Genomic DNA, 11,423 nt, shown 5'->3' on the forward strand with positions numbered 1-11,423 from the left:
CCTGTGCCAGCAGGAAGGCAGGTGTCCTTGCCTTCCTGGTCAGATGGGGGCGGCTGCTGCAAGGGAGGCTCTGACTCCGCTCCCCTGCCTGGGCCGGGGGCCGACCAGGCTCCAGGGTTGGCGCAGCTCTTCATTTGAGAACATGAATCAGGCTGACCTGTATCCCACGGAGTTTCCCCGTCAGACTTCACCGTCGACTTGGTTCTGTAGGGGGGCAAAGACGCTGTCTGGGGACGACCACTCGGGTGTGTGGGTAGGGACTGTCTGCCAAGATCTCAGTGCTGTTTCAAGCCCCTCATCCTTCTGTCACAATCAAATCCTCCCACCGCCGCCCCCCTGCCGCCCTGATTCCCTAGCAATTCCATGGGGTGAGACTGGAGCAGGGGTCCCCAAGAAATGACCCAGTGTTGGGGGAGTTGGATGCCTACCCTGGACTCTCTTTTCCCACTGGAGGAAGCACAGGCTCAGGGGAGGCCTCTCAGTTTGACGCTGTGCCAGCCTCCAGGGCGGGAGCGGGGGGTGGAGTGTGGTCAACATGTAGCCATCCCTCTTACCCTTCCGGGGCTGTTTTGCTCTTTGTGGTGCAGGGGTGCTTCAGCTTCACCCTTGTATTTGAGGGTTCTCTCAGCAGAGTCTTGTCCATGAATAGTTGGTGGTTCTTCTTTTGGAAGGGGAGTGAAGTCGGGGAATGACCTATGTCACCATCTGGGTGATGTCACTTCTCTTGGAGTTGACTTTTATTTATTTTTAAATGTTTATTTGAGAGAGAATGAGCGAGCGGAGGAGGGGCGGAGAGAGAGGGAGACACAGAATCCGAAGCAGCTCCAGGCTCTGAGCTGTCAGCACAGAGCCCGATGGGGGCTCAAACTCGAGAACAGTGAGATCATGACCTGAGCCTCCCAGGCAGCCCTGGAGTGGCCTTTTAAAAGCAGGATCTTACCAAGTTGCATCAGTCTGCCAGGACGGTGGTTCCTCCACATGGGCCCTGCACGTCCGCATCTCGAGCCTGATGCTGCTGACTACATCCTTCTACGGTTGAGTTCTCTCGCGCGAGTCTCATGCACTTTTTCTTAAACTGAAGTATAATTACCACAGTATCAGCTTCACGTGTACAATATGATTCAATAATTGTATACATTACTCTGTGCTCATGAGGATGAGTGTACCCTTGAACCCACTTTTTAAACTTTCACCCATCTGCCCACTTGCCTTTCTGGCAACGACCAATTCTTTGTATTCAGGAGTTTGTCTCTTTTTTCCTTACTCATTTGTTTTGTTTCTTAAATTCCACATGTGAGTAAAATCAAATTGTATTTGTCTCTCTGCCTTGCTTAACAGTCTACCCTCACAGTCATCCACATTGTTGTAAATGGCAAGATCTCATTTTTTTACGGCCGAGTAATATTCCACTGCATGTATATATGTGTATAAATATGTGTATATACATACATACTTGTGTATAAACATTTATACGAACACAGCTTTATGCATTCACCTATGGATGGACATTTGGGTTGCTTTCCTATGTTGGCTATTGTAAATACTGCTGCGATAAACATAGTGCGTATGTTTTTTCAAAGTAGTGTTTTCATTTTCTTTGGATACATACCCAGTAGCGGAACTCCTGGATCATATGGTAATTTCAATGTTTTGAGAGACCTCCATCCTATTCTCCAGAGTGGCTGCACCAGTTGGCATTCCCACCACCAGGGTACAAGGGCTCCTTTTCCTCCACATCCCTGACAACACTTGTGTTTTTGACTTTAGCCATTCTGACAAGCGTAGGTGATATCTCCCTGTGGTTTGATTTCCATTTTGGATGATCAGTGATGTTCATCTTTTCTTTCTTTTTTTTTATTTAAAATTTTTTTAATGTTTATTTTTGAGAGAGAGAGACAGAGCGTGAGTTGGGGAGGAGGAGAGCGAGAGAGAGACACAGAATCCAAAGCAGGGTCCAGGCTCTGAGCTGTCGGCACAGAGCCCGACGCGGGGTTCGAACCCACTAACCGTGAGATCATGACCTGAGCCGGTCGGACACTTAACCGACTGACCCACCTAGGCTCCCCTCATCTTTTCATTTGTCTGTTGGCCATCTGTATAATGTCTTTGGAAAAATGTGTATGCAGGTCCTCTGCCTGTTTCTCAATAGGATTATTTGTTTCTGGTGTTGTTTATATATTTTGGATATTAGTCCCTTATCAGATATATCATTTCCAAACATCTTCCCCCATTTTGTAGATTGCCTTTTTGTCTTGTTGGTGGTTTCCTTCACAGTGCAAAGGCTTTTTATTTTGGCATAGTCTCAATAGCCTATTTTTGCTTCCGTTTCTCTTGCCTGAGGAGACACATCTAGAAAAATGCTGCTAGGGCTGATGTCAGAGAAAATACTGCACATGTTTTCTTCTAGGAGTTTTCTGGTTAAGTCTTTAATCCATTTTATTTTTGTGTATAGTGTGAGATGGTTTTTAAAGATGCTCAAGTTAAAAACAATGAAACTCTGAATTGGTGCCTCATATTCCTTATATGTTTTTTACATTAAAAGAATTAAATCCAAGTTAACATAGTGTAATAATAATTTCAGGAATAGAATTTAGTGATTCATCAATTACATATACCACCCAGTGCTCAGCCCAACAAGTGTCCTCCTTAATGCCCCTCACCCCTTTAGCCCTTTCCCCCACCTAACACCTCACCAGCAACCCTCAGTTTGTTTTCTGTATTTAATAAGAGTCTCTTATGGTTTGTCTCCCTGTTTTTATATTAATTTTGCTTCCCTTCCCTTATGTTCATCTGTTTTTTATCTTAAATTCCACACGAGTGAAATCGTATGATATTTGTCTTTCTCTAATTTTGCTTAGCATAATACCCTCTAGTTCCATCCAGGTGGTTGTAGATGGCAAGATGTCATTCTTTTTTTTTTTTTTTTTTTTTTTTTTTTAAATATTTATTTATTTTTGAGAGATAGAGTGAGACAAAGTGAGACTGGGGGAGGGGCAGAGAGAGAGGGAGACACAGGATTGGAAACAGGCTCCAGGCTCCGAGCTGTCAGCACAGAGCCCGACGCGGGGCTCGAACCCACAGACTGTGAGATCATGACCTGAGCCGAAGTCGGACGCTCAACCGACTGAGCCACCCAGGCGCCCCAAGATGTCATTCTTTATGATCGCTGAGTAACATTCCATTGCACATAGATACCAAATCTTCTTTATCCGTTCATTAGTCGATGGACATTTGGGTTCTTTCCATACTTTGGCTGTTGTCAATAGCGCTGCTATAAACACTGGGGTGTATGTGCCTCTTTGAATCAGCATTTTCATATCCTTTTGGGCAAATACCTGGTAGTGTAATTGCTGGGTCACAGGGTAGTTCTATTTTTAATTTTTTGAGGACCCTCCATACTGTTCTCCAGAGTGGCTGCACCAGTTTGCATTCCCACCAGCAGTGCAAAAGAGATCCTCTTTCCCCACATCCTCACCAACATCTGTTGTTGCCTGAGTCGTTAATTTTAGTCATTCTGACAGGTGTGGGGTGGTATTTTGGGTTTTTTTAATGTTTATTTATTTTGAGAGAGAGAGAGAGAAAGACAAACAGAGTGTGAGCAGGGGAGGGGCAGAGAGACAGAATCAGAAACAGGCTCCAGGCTCTGAGCTGTCAGCACAGAGCTGGATGCCAGGCTTGAACTCACGGACCCCGATATCATAACCTGAGCTGAAGATGGATGCTTAACCGACTGAGACACCCAGGCATCCCTCTCATTGTGGTTTTGATTTGTATTTCCCTGATGATGAGTGATGTTGAGCATCTTTTCATGTGTCTGTTTGTCATCTGGATGTCCTCTTTGGAAAAGTGTTCATGTCTTTTGCCCATTTCTTCACTGGATTTGTTTTTTTTTTTTTGGGGGGGGTGTTTAGTTTGATATAGTCTTTATAGATTTTGGATACTAACCCTTTATCTGATATGTCATTTGCAAATATCTTCTTCATTTTGTTGGTTGCCTTTTACTTTTGCTGAGTGTTTCCTCTGCTGTGCAGAAGGTCTTTATCTTGATGAGGTCCCAATGGATCATTTTTGCTTTTGTTTCCCTTGCCTCTGGAGACCCATCAAGTAAGAAGTTGCTGCATTTGAGGTCAAAGAGGTTGTTGCCCATTTTATTTTGATGGCTTCCTGTCTTATGTTTAGGTCTTTTTGTCCTTTTGATTTTTAGGTATGGTGCTGTCCAATTTTCCCAACCATTTGCTTGAAGAGAGTGGTCTTTTTTCCACTGGATATTCTTCCCTGCTTTGTCAAAGATTAGTTGGCCATTCCTCCTAATGTTCTCTCTTTTCCTGGTAAAATACTTCTAGCATGCTATCTGCTGCCTCGTCTTATCCAACTCCCAAGTGATTACTCGGCCCTGTTCACACTGGCTTCCAACTTAACCTCTCTCCTTTTGCTGGGGTAGTCCAATGCTACTGTACTCTTCCTATTAAAGAAGGGCCAAGTGTGTGTAGTTAAAAAAAAAAAAAGTAAAGTATCATACAACCCCTTCAACATTAAAAGCAAAATCAAAGTGGGGCGCCTCAGTTGGTTGAGCATCCGGATTTTGGCTCAGGTCATGAACCCAGGGTTGTGGATTGAGCCCAATGTTGGGTTCTGTGCTGAGCGTGGAGCCTGCTTAAGATTCTCTTTCTCTCTAACATGAAAAAGAAGCAAAAACACAATGACAACAAAAAGCCCAACTAAATATGAGGTCCCCTATTCAAAATAATTCTCAGAGAAAAATGAAATTACATTTCTGAAAATAATTAGAAAATTGAAATAATGTAAAACATTCCCTAAGAGACATGGTCAAACTATAACCCAAGAAAATGTATAGTATTAATATGTTTTCGCTATTAAGAAAACCTAAACATTCAGCCCAAAAGGGTAGAAGGGAGGAGTAATAAGATACAGGAGAGCATCAGGGGGTGCCTGGGTGGCTCAGTTGGTTGTGTGTCCAACTTCCGCTCAGGTCACCATCTCGAATTTCTTGGGTTCGAGCCCCATACTGGGCTGTATGCTGATGGCTCGGAGCCTGGAGCCTGCTTGTGATTCTGTGTCTCCCTCTCTCTCTGCCCCTCCCCCACTCATGTTCTGTCTCAAAAATAAACATTAAAAAAAAATAAATAAATAAAAATGAGAGCATCAAGGTGCCTGGGTGGCTCATTCAGTTAAGCAACCGACTCTTGTTTTCGGCTCAGGTCCTGGTCTCGCAGTTGGTGGGACTGAGCCCTGCGACAGACTTTGCACTGACAGTATGAAGCCTGCTTGGGACTCTTTCTCTTCCTATCTCTCTGCCCCTCCCCACTCTATGCTTTCTCTCTCTCTCTCTCTCAAAAATAAATAAACCTTAAAAAATGCAAGGAGAGCAGGAGGAAGGCATTACCAAAAAAATTCATAAGTTATACATAACAAAAATATTAAAATTACATGAAGAACCAGCTTTCGGAATGATCACTTTTAGTGAGAAGACAGAGGTCTGTGATCCTAATGCAGAGTGAAAGTGAGAGAACACATAAAGTCTCAGAAGGAAAAAGTACCCACAGACAAGATTTTTTCAAGTATAGGAAAAAGTATGCCCTACACATCTCTAAGCTAATAAATCTGAGAAATTTGGGGGCGCCTGGGTGGCTCAGTTCGTTAAGCATCTGACTTTGGCTCAGGTCACGATCTCATGGTCCCTGAGTTCGAGCCCTGCGTCGGGCTCTGTGCTGACAGCTCAGAGCCTGGAGCCTGTTTCGGATTCTGTGTCTCCTCTCTCTGCTCCTCCCCCACTCATGCTCTGCCTCTTTCCTTCAAAAATAAAAATATTTTTAAAAAACTTAATAAATTTGAAAATTTTGAGTTATTTTCTAGGTTAGTAACAAAAATAGACTCAGGATAATACAGAAAACCTGAATGATCATGGGGAAAAAAACTGTCCAAAAATTACTCTCCTAAATTGAATTTTATGATCAAAAAATTTAAGAAAGTACCAATATAAGAATTATTCTTATATTCTTATTTTTAAAACTCCAAAGCATAAAAAACCTTTCAATTCATTTAACAAAATCTGTATAACCCCAGACCTGAAAATCTAGTAAGAAAAAATGAAAGTAACAGATTCCTGTTTATCCCTTGGGAGTCAGGGGAGGTGCGCATGAAAACCAGCAGAGCGGGAAGGTCAGGGACTTGGTTATAATCTCTGAATTCCCAGAGCCTAAATGGTGCCATGTTGATGAAACCTAGACATTACTAATTCAAAAGTTCCTTTTAATCCACAGGTTCTTTCTTCTGCATGATCCACTCTGTGGGTGATGCTCTACTGTGTTTCCATTTCATGCAGCCCCATGATTTGTTTGGTTGTGATCTTCCATGTCCTTTTCATAAACTGCTTTTGTTCATATGCTGTTTTCCCGATTTCACTGCACCGTCTTTCCGTGTGAGCTTGTAGCTCCCGGAGTGTCCATCCAATGGCTATTGTAAACGTTCAGGTCAGTCTGGGGCTGGTTACTGGAAGACCGTGATCCCGTGATGGTGTCACGTTTCCTAGATAGTTCGTGTTCCTTGAAGCCTTGTGTTTCTGTCTTTGCATCTCAGGAATCAGTCACCCCCTAGTGTCTACTAAGAGTATTTTCCATCAGCCTTGCTAGGGGTTGAGGCTTTGTCAGACCACCTAAGGACACACCTGCTCCACCTTCCTTGGTCGCTCTTGTGGCAGAATTCATAAGGCCTCCTGTGTTCTCATGATCCTGCAATGTACCAGGCCGAGTGCTGGCAGCCTCCCTTTTGCTTTTCCAAAGCTGGTGCTAACACGCAGGTTTGGGGACTTTCCCTGGCCCACGTTCTGTGAGTGCTCCCCAGCTCACTGTCACTACTGGCATGTGGGTGGCGTGTGTGGAGTGTGGGAGGTGGCGCCAATGACCTTGCTTTCTTCGCGCATTTGTTCTTGGACGTTCCACACGAACGGCAGCATAGGTCTTTTGCATCTGGCTTCTTTCACTTACAGTTATTTTGGGATTCATTCACGTGGTAACGTTTATTTTGTTCCTTTGTACAGCTGAGTAGCGTCTCATTGTCTGAATAAACCACATTTTATCTGTTCATCAGTTGACGGACAGTTGGGCTAACGTGAAGAGTGAAAAGGACAAGGCTCGGAGGACATATTTTCACTTTTCTTGGATAGCTAGCTAGCAGTGGAATTGTGTCATATGCTAAGTATATGCTTAACGTTTACAACAAACTGGGGCGCCTGGGTGGCTCTGTCATTTGCACGTCCAACTCTTGATTTCTGCTCAGGTCATAATGTCACTGTAGTGGGATAGAGCCCTGCCTCAGGCTCTGTGCTGGCGGCTTGGGACTCCCTCCCGCTCTATCCCTCCCCTGCTTGCTGTCTCTTAAAATAAATACACATTTAAAATAAACAGCCAGGCTGTTTTCCTAAATTGGCTGTGCCGTTCTCTATGCCAGCAGCGATCTAGGAGGACCTTTCTCTATGTCCCCTCCAACACTTAGTGGTGTCTTTAAATTTTTTCATTGAATTGTGTCACTGAGGCCAAAGATAGGAGCTATTTTTGTCACCTGGATACAAGGCATTGTTTCATCTGGTAGGTTTTGCAGGTATTTTCTCCCAGTGTGTGGCCTCTTATTCCGTAATTATTTGCCTGTGGAAAAGCCACAGCCTATCACTGAGCGCTCACTTGTCCCAACGCGTCTGTGAGGAGGGTACCCCACGGTTCTGTTATTGCAGATGAGGGAGCTTGGGCACAACTAGTAAGGGGCAGAGCCGAGCCTGACTCTGACTGGTCTGGTCTCGTCCGTGCTCTGAACTGCTGTGCTCTGCTGCTGAAGCCAGAGGCCGTGCAAGCCCCTTGACGTGGTGCCCAGAGTCTGGACCCGGCTCAACAATCACAGTGAGTCGCTCTTCATCAGTTACCTCCACACCCAGCACTCCCCCACGCCGTGGCACGCCGCGGGTTACGCGGATGTTCGAGAACCTAGGAACTCACTTGGGAAGCGCAGATGAAGGCTTCCCTTGGTCTTTGTAAGACCTGGCTGTGGTATAAAGTCTCTTCCTGTCAGCGTCCCACTCCGTGCCCTCCACGTGGCTCTTGGGACGGGAGGGTGAATTGCTGACAGGCCCTACCTTTCCGTCATACCTGTCCCCACCTGCCTCACCCCTGCCCGCCCTCACACAGCACAGAAACCCAAGCTATAGACACAGTCTAAAAATACTTGCTGTCCTGAGAGATCCCGGAGTTTCCTGACATTGTAAAACTACCCAAAGCCTGATCTTTCCAGAATCAACTATGAAACACATTCCAAAGTAGACATCTGTTGGCCCCACTGGATGGGAAGCAACTCCTATGAAGTCAGTCATTTTACCCACGTTCTTACTCAATTTGGAGTTAAAAATCCTTTATTTTCTCAGTGAAAAGTGCCTTTAAAGACGATGGATGCAAAAACAGAGGGTTTTTTTTTCCCCTGTGAAACATGGAAAATGCAAATTTTCCATAGTTTTAATTAAAAAAAATTTTTTTCCCCATAGTTTTAATTTTAGAAAACCAAAATACTTACACCATTTACAGAAAAATACCAGGAGACTCAAAATGTCGATGATCAAAGCTCTGGTCTACTGCCCCCCGCCTTGTTTCAGGTTGTCAGTAAAAATTTTATGGTTCCCTCCAAGGTTGTGGGGAGCACAGCATCACCCCATCGTCCGGGCCATGAGGACACTTAGCCCTTGTAGGAAGTGGAAGACCTGGAATTGTATTCGTGCTGATTTTTTCTATTTTTGTTTTTTGAGTTTTTGTTTTTTGTTTTTTTGAGAAAGTGAGCACGAGTTGGGGAAGGGCAGAGGGAGAGAGAGAGTCCTAAGCGGCCTCTGCTCAGTGCAGAGAGCCTTACTCGGAGCTCGATCCCACAACCGTGAGACCATAACCTGAGCGCAAACCAAGAGTGGGCCGCTTAACCGCCTGAGCCACCCAGGTGCCCTTCATGCTGATTTCAGTTAAACTTTCTTCCAGAGAGAAAAGAGAAATCTAAGGACGAACAAAAGGAAAAACTCACCATCTGGATCACGAGTATGTATATCTTTTTTGTGAACATGCTTTTCCACGCACACAAACGTGTAGAAGCCCTCAAGGAGAAAGTCAGCAAAGACCGGCTACAGGACGCGGCCACGGCCCATCGGCGGAGGCTGGAAAACGAAGAGCTGGAAGCCAGGTGATCTACCAGAGCCCTTCAGCCCCCCTCCTGCAGGAGCCTCCCTTGCCTTGCCTTCCCGTCTTTACACGTGTGTGGCTTCCTGAGGGAGGCAGCTCTTCCCCTGGCACCGAGAACATGGGACGGCAGGGAAGGGTCCTGCTTGCGGCCATTGGCTCACTTGGGGGGTGAGGATGCCTGGGCCCCAAGGCTCCCACGGAGCACAGAGGCCCACGGGGCTAGGCTGCCGGGTTCAGATCCCAACCCTACCCCTTGACACTTAGGTGGCCCCGGGCAGGGCCCGTCACCATGCCTGTTTCCCCATCTGTAAGTGGACATGAACCCCTATAGGGCTGTGGTGAGGATTTAGTGAGCCGATGCTGTAAAGTGTCAAGAACAGTGCCTGGCACGTGGTGAGCAACCCCTACCTGTTGTCTGGCTACCTTTCTAGAACCACGGTCGAGAACTGTACAGTCATGTCTGTCCAGGGTGCTGAAGCCTGCTCTTTGCAAAGCATGTCTTGAGCCTGTTGGCAAAGACCCCAAGATTTTTATTTTTTTTTTTTTTTTTTTTTTTTTTTTTTTTTTTTTAAATTTTTTTTTCAACGTTTTTTATTTATTTTTGGGACAGAGAGAGAGCATGAACAGGGGAGGGGCAGAGAGAGAGGGAGACACAGAATCGGAAACAAGCTCCAGGCTCCGAGCCATCAGCCCAGAGCCTGACGCGGGGCTCGAACTCACAGACCGGGAGATCGTGACCTGGCTGAAGTCGGACGCTTAACCGACTGCACCACCCAGGCGCCCCAAGACCCCAAGATTTTTAAAGGCCACTTACTAGCGGCTAAGTTGCTACAGAGGAAAGGGGTTCAGAAGTCTGTTTGGCTTTGTGAAAATGTCATTCCGGACTGTCCGGGTATGGCATCACTATTTCAGGCAAAGTGATGAGAGTTTACAGTTTTGCTTGCAAAAACTGTTGAAATCTAGGTGTGGCCTACTTTACACCAAATATACCATAAAACAGGTTTTGAGATTGCAAAATAAAAAGTAAATGAGGCTACCTTCCTGGGTTTGCTTCTTGCCCTAGGCTGAATAGCTTGAGAGAGGAGGAGACCAAAAAACAAGACTCTGAGGTGGACATCACTGTGATCAAGGAGCCGGTCGACGCCCCGTCCTCCAGTTTCACATCGAGCCCCCCTAAAGAGGACACCGTGGTGTCCCAATCCAGCAAGCCCGTCACAAGCAAGAAGAAGAGAAAGTAACAGTTACTGGGTTTGTAAACGAACCCCAAGAACGAGATGTAAAAGCTTAGAACTAAAGCTCTGTAACACGTTTCCTAATAAAATTGTGTTGTACCTCGTTTTAGTGTTTTTGAAGTAACTGCCTGGGCCCACTGCAATTCAGGTTTCTTACACAGTTAAATCACGGGCATGCCTGAAAACAGAGCTGAATGAAAATACACACATGGGTATTAAATGAGCATGCGTTCAATGTATTTTTTTTGAATCCAAGTACGGTATCAGTGATGAAATTTAGAATCTGATAAAACCTATCGGAAGACAGGTGGTAGTGTACAAATTTAAACATTTCTTCAGGCCCCCTGCCGAGCCCGGACCCCCCCCCCCCCACTCCCCCCCTTTGGCCCTGTAAGTGACCCACGTGCAAGTCCTACCTGTCCTCACGTGCGGCCTCTTCTCCGGCCCCGTGCCTTCCCCAGCACTGCAGACACCGCAGGGACGAAACACCAAGGCAGAAAAGCTGATGACCAGGTGCGCTCAGCACTAAGTGAAACTTTACGTCTCAGACACTGTTATACTAATGATTTGTGTTAAATATAAGAGTGACCACCCGAAGCATAAAAATACAATCTACGGCTTCCAAACTAGCAGAGGAAGGAAACAATCGTTCAACATGAAGCTGGGGAAATGGGAAAACAACAAAGAGGCTGGGAACCGAAATCGCCAGAGATGGTGGGACAGTGCCAATATACCTCCCCAGTGTGAGCAGGTTCCCTTCCCAATCCCCAAGCCCCCATATCATTAGCTAGGTTCAAAATAGAAACTCATTTCGGGGCACTTGGGTGGCTCAGTTGATTAAGCTATTTGACTTCGGCTCAGGTCATGATCCCACAACTCGTGAGTTCACGCCCCACATCAGGCCTGCTTCGGATTCTGTCTCTCTCTGCCCCTCCCCTGCTCACGCTCTCTTGTAAATAAACATTTAAAC

General features: G+C 45.7%; 1 protein-coding gene across 3 annotated transcripts in view; it reads left to right on the forward strand.

Annotated features, from left to right (window-relative positions):
* The window catches only part of LOC131500842 (radial spoke head 10 homolog B-like), a 61,767-nt gene extending 51,212 nt beyond the window's left edge, over positions 1 to 10,555 (forward strand). For all 3 annotated transcript variants that reach the window (XM_058710343.1, XM_058710344.1, XM_058710345.1), the window contains 2 exons: positions 9,024 to 9,222; positions 10,285 to 10,555. In XM_058710343.1, the coding sequence (XP_058566326.1) occupies positions 9,024 to 9,222; positions 10,285 to 10,459 (374 nt within the window). In that variant the 3' untranslated portion in view covers positions 10,460 to 10,555. The remainder of the gene's footprint in view (positions 1 to 9,023; positions 9,223 to 10,284) is intronic.
* The last annotated feature ends 868 nt before the right edge of the window (positions 10,556 to 11,423 follow it).

The sequence above is a fragment of the Neofelis nebulosa genome, chromosome 18 (genome assembly GCF_028018385.1).
Source record: "Neofelis nebulosa isolate mNeoNeb1 chromosome 18, mNeoNeb1.pri, whole genome shotgun sequence".
Taxonomy (NCBI): Eukaryota; Metazoa; Chordata; class Mammalia; order Carnivora; family Felidae; genus Neofelis; species Neofelis nebulosa.